A 7,724-nucleotide genomic window follows, 5' to 3' on the forward strand; every position below is an offset into this window, starting at 1 on the left:
GGAAAAAGGGACAGAGAGAGGCAGAGCGAAGGGAAAGAGAGAGGTCAGGGAGAGGGTAGCGAGAGAGGCAAAAAGAGAGGTCTGCATCATATTAACGATGGAGTCAAATACATACAGAGGGACTCGAGGGGCTTAGCTAGTAAGTTGTGTATGTTAAGCTTGTGTATGTTGTCTGACATTGTTGTGCTGTGTGTATCTATGCAGCACTTCAAGAAGCAGCGGAGGTTAATTCCAGAGAGGACAGTGTGGAAGTACTTTGTCCAGCTGTGCAGTGCGCTGGAACACATGCACTCCCGACGGGTCATGCACAGAGGTACTACACACACACACATGCACATGCACGCACACATGCGCACACTTGTAACTTCAACTTGAACTATCTACCCTGTCCTCTCTACAGATATAAAGCCAGCTAATGTGTTCATAACAGCCACAGGAGTGGTGAAGCTGGGAGACCTGGGACTAGGACGATTCTTCAGCTCTAAAACCACCGCTGCCCATTCTTTAGGTAAGACACACACACACACACACACACACACACACACACACACACACACACACACACACACACACACACACACACACACACACACACACACACACACACACACACACACACACACACACACACACACACACACACTTTTGTTTGACTATCCTTGTGAGGACCAAACAATAGATTTCCATTCCATTCTTAAATCCTAACTCCTAAACCTAACCTTAACCCAAACCGTAACTTCTAACCATAAACCTAACCCCTATACCTAATTGTAACGCTAACCCTAAACCTAACCTCTAAGCCTAAAATAGCCTTTTTCCTTGTGGGGACCAGCAAAATGAAGCCAACTAGTCCAATTTTCATGGTTTTACTATCCTTGTGAGGACTTATGGTCCCCACAATGATAGTAAAACCAAACATACACATGCACACACCCACACAGTAAGGGGGGGATGTGTTTCATTAGCTGGTGCAGCCCAGAACCATTTGTGTGTTATAAAGCTGGGGGTTTAGGCCTTCTTATGGCAGCTTAGGGGCTGTCACCTCTTCAATTGCCAGTTTGTCACTTCCTGTTGCCTTGACCTCTGACTTCTGAACTTTTATCTGGGCGAACCTGTCTGAAACACACCTCGCCTCTGCTGCCGGATACATAGTGGTGAAAATATTACCCAATACTTGAGTAAAAGTAAAGAAGCCTAAACAGAAAATGACTCAAGTAAGGGTGAAATTCACCCAGTAAAATGCTACTTGAGTAAAAGTTTTCAAGTATTTGATTTTAAATATACTTAAGTATCAAAATTAAATGTAATTTAAAGAGAGTCAGGGGCACACTCCAACTCACAGACATAATTTACAAATGAAGCATTTGTGAGTGAGTCCGCCAAATCAGAGGCAGTAGGGATGAGCAGGGATGTTCTCTTGATAAGTGGGGGAATTGGAGAATTTTCCTCTCCTGTTCAGCATTCAAAATGTAACGAGTACTTTTGGGTGTCAGGGAAAATGTATGGAGTAAAAAGTACATTATTTTCTTTACGTATGTAGTGGAGTAAATGTTGTCAAAAATATAAATAGTAAAGTAAAGATGCCACAAAAAAACTATTTAAGTAATACATGAAAGTTTTTTAAACTTAAATACTTAAAATACTGCCGATCCACAGCTCTGACTGCTGTAAAACAGTGGCCGACTGGCACGTGATGTGTTGTTGTGGGGATTGTGCCACTCTAGTCAAAAATGCTCAGTTAACATATTCTCACACTCTCAAAAACTTTCCCAGGACAGGATTTTCTCAAATAAACATGTAATGAAATGTACCATTTTAATTAAGAGAGAAAGTCATTACACAATTGTAAACTTTAAGACCCACACTAACAGTGTTCATTTAATTTGGAAAACACAAACCACACCGCCCTCTTCAGGTGGTCTGTGAGTAGGCTGCTTCTTCAGCCCCTTGGTCAGGGTGGGAGAGGAGAGGAGCGTTTTGGTTTGGTTTATTCGGATCCCCATTAGCTTTTGCCGAAAAACAGATTCCTAGGGTCCACAAAGAAACAACACAGCAAGTAGCAAAACAATGATACACTGATCAATTTAAAATTAAAAAATCGACAAATAATACAACTAAAGAATGTGTGTGTTAGTGTGATAGAGTATGTCTGTGTGTGCGTGTCATTTCACTGTCTCTATTGTGCCATGAGATGTTGTTTTATAAAGAAATGTAAAGATCATTTTGCTGTTTGCTTCTCTTTCATTATTAGATGTTTTATACAAAAATACGATGCTTCACTGTTCAATGTTGTCATTTCACTTCTGAGTGTTTCCACTATGCTCGTGAAATAGTCATCGAAATGATTGGCAATATCGTAAGGCTTTTTATAAATCACCCACCAACTTCAATGAACGATGGAGATGATTTGGGTTTTCTGCCCATGATATCATTTAAGGTACTGTAGTCTTTTCCCTTTGTGTTTTATGTCATTTCTTCTTCTTTTCGTTAAGTTTAGTCAAACATTCGTCAATTTTGAGAGTGTCAACCAATCAGCTGAACAGCCTGACTTGTTTGCCAACTCTTTCGCATAATTTTTTAGTACCGTACCATTTTTCAATTCGCCATCAATCCAGGGGTCTCAGTTTTCACTGCAAATTTTTGAACAAGTGCATACTTGTCTGTAGTAATTGTACAAATATTTCCAATGCTGCATCTGGATTAACTTCCTCATACACATCAGACATTTTTGGAGATGGCCCCCAGATGAAACTGTCCCTGTGCCCATCAGGAAAAACCAGACATGAAATGTTTATTACGTAAGATGTGTTTTAACTATAGAGAATAGGCCATCTATTTCTATTCTTCCTGAATTTTTATTATGGACATGGTTTCGTGATTTCACAACTGTGTTACAGCTCTATATTTCCAATGCTGCATCCAGATTCACTTCCTCATACACATCAGACATTTTTTACATCTTCAACAAAACATTTTGTGTGATCTATTATAAATTACTTTAGGCCCACAATTTGTCATTTTGGCTTTCCTTGTTATTGCCACAATTTATGGCCGCTACAGTAATATATATATTCCACGAAGCAAAGTTCGGCAGCATTAGTGAAGATATGATCAATACCTGTGACAATGGACGCCACAGACCCAACACAATTGGTATTGTGGGTCATATTATAGGCATTAGTCACAATTAGAAGCTTCCTCTTGAGAGGACTGCTAGTTGTTAACCAGTCAATGTTCAGGTCCCCCCGAAAATAGAACTCTCTGTTAACAGCACACATTATCAAGCATTGCGCACACATTATTCAAATACTTAACACTTGGTGGCCTATAGCAGCACCACAAAAGAAGAGGCTTTAGAGGAGGCAGGTAAACTTGCAACCAAAACAATTAAACAACATTTGACATGAGATCCTCTCTAAGCTTTACAGGAATATGGCTCTGAATATTACACTGAGTGTACAAAACATTAGTAACACATTCCTAATATTGAGTTGCAACCACTTTTTGCCCTCAGAACCGCCTCAATTTGTCGGGGCATGGACACCACAAGGATGCTGGACGGGGGCATCCTCCACAAGGATGCTGGACCATGTTTGGTCTTCTTGCCAGGTCACCCTCGCAAAATAGGTTTTAAACCGCAATTGTTCTTACCTGGTTAAATAAATGGTTCCCACAGTTGTGTCAACTTGGCTGGGTGTCCTTTGGTTGGTGGACCATTCTTGATTCACAATGGAAACTGTTGAGCGTGAAAAATCCAGCAGTGTTCTTGACACAATCAAACTGGTGTGGCTGGCACTTACTACCATACCCTGTTCAAAGGCACTTAAAGATTTTGTCATTCACTCTTTGAATGCACACGTACACAATCCATGTCTCAATTGGCTCACTGCTTAAAAGTCCTATGTCATGGAAAGAGCGAGTGTTCATAAATCTTTGTACACTCAGTGTATACAGCAACACCTCCCCCATAGGCATTCCTGTCTTTTCTGCAGATGTTATATCCTTGTATTGCTACTGCTGTATCATCAAAGGAATTCTGTTAGTGAGTCTCAGAGATGGCCAGTACTCAGTCGACTACTTCCGGCGCCGACTGAGATGGCCGCCTCGCTTCGCGTTCCTAGGAAACTATGCAGTTTTTTGTTTTTTTTACGTGTTATTTCTTACATTAGTACCCCAGGTCATCTTAGGTTTCATTACATACAGTCTAGAAGAACTACTGAATATAAGATCAGCGTCAACTCACCATCAGTACGAACAAGAATATGTTTTCCGCGACGCGGATCCTGTGTTCTGCCTTACAAACAGGACAACGGAATGGATCGCATGCAGCGACCCAAGGAAACGACTCCGAAAAAGAGGGAAACGCGACGGTGTTCTGGTCAGACTCCGAAAAGGGGCACATCGCGCACCACTTCCCAGCATTGTTCTTGCCAATGTCCAGTCTCTCGACAACAAGGTTGATGAAATCCGAGCAAGGGTGGCATTCCAGAGGGACATCAGAGACTGCAACGTTCTCTGCTTTACGGAAACATGGCTTACTGGAAAGACGCTATCCAGGGCGGTGCAGCCAACGGGTTTCTCCACGCATCGCGCGGACAGAAACAAACATCTCTCTGGTAAGAAGAGTGGCGGGGGCATATGCCTCATGACTAACGGGACATGGTGTGATGAAGGAAACATACAGGAACTCAAATCCTTCTGTTCACCTGATTTAGAATTCCTCACAATCAAAAGTAGACCGCATTATCTTCCAAGAGAATTCTCTTCGATTATAATCACAGCCGTATATATCCCGCCCCAAGCAGACACATCGATGGCTCTGAACGAACTTTATTTAACTCTGTGCAAACTGGAAACCATTTATCCGGAGGCTGCATTCATTGTAGCTGGGGATTTTAACAAAGCCAATCTGAAAGCAAGACTCCCTAAATTTTATCAGCATATCGATTGCGCAACCAGGGGTGGTAAAACCTTGGATCATTGTTACTCTAACTTCCGCGACGCATATAAGGCCCTGCCCCGCCCCCCTTTCGGAAAAGCTGACCACGACTCCATTTTGCTGATCCCTGCCTACAGGCAGAAATTAAAACAAGAGGCTCCCACGCTGAGGTCTGTCCAACGCTGGTCAGACCAAGCTGACTCTACACTCCAAGACTGCTTCCATCACGTGGACTGGGACATGTTTCGTATTGCGTCAGATGGAAATATTGACGAATATGCTGATTCGGTGGGCGAGTTCATTAGAACGTGTGTCGAAGATGTCGTTCCCATAGCAACGATAAAAACATTCCCTAACCAGAAACCGTGGATTGATGGCAGCGTTCGCGTGAAACTGAAAGCGCGAACCACTGCTTTTAATCAGGGCAAGGTGTCTGGCAACATGACTGAATACAAACAGTGCAGCTATTCCCTCCGCAAGGCTATTAAACAAGCTAAGCGTCAGTACAGAGACAAAGTGGAATCTCAATTCAATGGCTCAGACACAAGAGGCATGTGGCAGGGTCTACAGTCAATCACGGACTACAAGATGAAATCCAGCCCAGTCACGGACCAGGATGTCTTGCTCCCAGGCAGACTAAATAACTTTTTTGCCCGCTTTGAGGACAATACAGTGCCACTGACACGGCCTGCAACGGAAACATGCGGTCTCTCCTTCACTGCAGCCGAGGTGAGTAAGACATTTAAACGTGTTAACCCTCGCAAGGCTGCAGGCCCAGACGGCATCCCCAGCCGCGCCCTCAGAGCATGCGCAGACCAGCTGGGCGTTGTGTTTACGGACATATTCAATCAATCCCTATACCAGTCTGCTGTTCCCACATGCTTCAAGAGGGCCACCATTGTTCCTGTTCCCAAGAAAGCTAAGGTAACTGAGCTAAACGACTACCGCCCCGTAGCACTCACTTCCGTCATCATGAAGTGCTTTGAGAGACTAGTCAAGGACCATATCACCTCCACCCTACCTGACACCCTAGACCCACTCCAATTTGCTTACCGCCCAAATAGGTCCACAGACGATGCAATCTCAACCACACTGCACACTGCCCTAACCCACCTGGACAAGAGAAATACCTATGTGAGAATGCTGTTCATCGACTACAGCTCGGCATTCAACACCATAGTACCCTCCAAGCTCGTCATCAAGCTCAAGACCCTGGGTCTCGACCCCGCCCTGTGCAACTGGGTACTGGACTTCCTGACGGGCCGCCCCCAGGTGGTGAGGGTAGGCAACAACATCTCCTCCCCGCTGATCCTCAACACGGGGGCCCCACAAGGGTGCGTTCTGAGCCCTCTCCTGTACTCCCTGTTCACCCACGACTGCGTGGCCACGCACGCCTCCAACTTAATCATCAAGTTTGCGGACGACACAACAGTGGTAGGCTTGATTACCAACAACGACGAGACGGGCTACAGGGAGGAGGTGAGGGCCCTCGGAGTGTGGTGTCAGGAAAATAACCTCACACTCAACGTCAACAAAACTAAGGAGATGATTGTGGACTTCAGGAAACAGCAGAGGGAACACCCCCCTATCCACATCGATGGAACAGTAGTGGAGAGGGTAGCTAGTTTTAAGTTCCTCGGCATACACATCACAGACAAACTGAATTGGTCCACTCACACTGACAGCGTCGTGAAGAAGGCGCAGCAGCGCCTATTCAACCTCAGGAGGCTGAAGAAATTCGGCTTGTCACCAAAAGCACTCACAAACTTCTACAGATGCACAATCGAGAGCATCCTGGCGGGCTGTATCACCGCCTGGTACGGCAACTGCTCCGCCCTCAACCGTAAGGCTCTCCAGAGGGTAGTGAGGACTGCACAACGCATCACCGGGGGCAAACTACCTGCCCTCCAGGACACCTACACCACCCGTTGTTACAGGAAGGCCAAAAAGATCATCAAGGACATCAACCACCCGAACCACTGCCTGTTCACCCCGCTATCATCCAGAAGGCGAGGTCAGTACAGGTGCATCAAAGCTGGGACCGAGAGACTGAAAAACAGCTTCTATCTCAAGGCCATCAGACTGTTAAACAGCCACCACTAACATTGAGTGGCTGCTGCCAACACACTGTCATTGACACTGACCCAACTCCAGCCATTTTAATAATGGGAATTGATGGGAAATGATGTAAATATATCACTAGCCACTTTAAACAATGCTACCTTATATAATGTTACTTACCCTACATTATTCATCTCATATGCATATGTATATACTGTACTCTACATCATCGACTGCATCCTTATGTAACACATGTATCACTAGCCACTTTAACTATGCCACTTTGTTTACTTTGTCTACACACTCATCTCATATGTATATACTGTACTCGATACCATCTACTGTATGCTGCTCTGTACCATCACTCATTCATATGTCCTTATGTACATGTTCCTTATCCCCTTACACTGTGTATAAGACAGTAGTTTTGGAATTGTTAGTTAGATTACTTGTTGGTTATCACTGCATTGTCGGAACTAGAGGCACAAGCATTTCGCTACACTCGCATTTAACATCTGCCAACCATGTGTATGTGACAAATAAAATTTGATTTGATTTATATCCGATCTTAGCACGTTATTGATTTCAGGAACCTTTCTAAGGTTACATGTATTAATATGGGCTGTTATTAGCCCTTTTTTGGGTAGCTTATCAGAGATAGACATAATACGGAGGAAAAAATATATGCAACATAAAAATAAAAACATTGTTTGGCTAATAGTCA

General features: G+C 44.0%; 1 protein-coding gene across 2 annotated transcripts in view; it reads left to right on the forward strand.

Annotated features, from left to right (window-relative positions):
- Positions 1-7,724, forward strand: part of LOC124037998 (serine/threonine-protein kinase Nek7-like) — a 150,884-nt gene that overhangs the window by 108,665 nt on the left and 34,495 nt on the right. For both annotated transcript variants that reach the window (XM_046353338.1, XM_046353339.1), the window contains exons 6-7: positions 205-313; positions 401-508. In XM_046353338.1, the coding sequence (XP_046209294.1) occupies positions 205-313; positions 401-508 (217 nt within the window). The remainder of the gene's footprint in view (positions 1-204; positions 314-400; positions 509-7,724) is intronic.

The sequence above is a fragment of the Oncorhynchus gorbuscha genome, linkage group LG06 (assembly GCF_021184085.1).
Source record: "Oncorhynchus gorbuscha isolate QuinsamMale2020 ecotype Even-year linkage group LG06, OgorEven_v1.0, whole genome shotgun sequence".
Taxonomy (NCBI): Eukaryota; Metazoa; Chordata; class Actinopteri; order Salmoniformes; family Salmonidae; genus Oncorhynchus; species Oncorhynchus gorbuscha.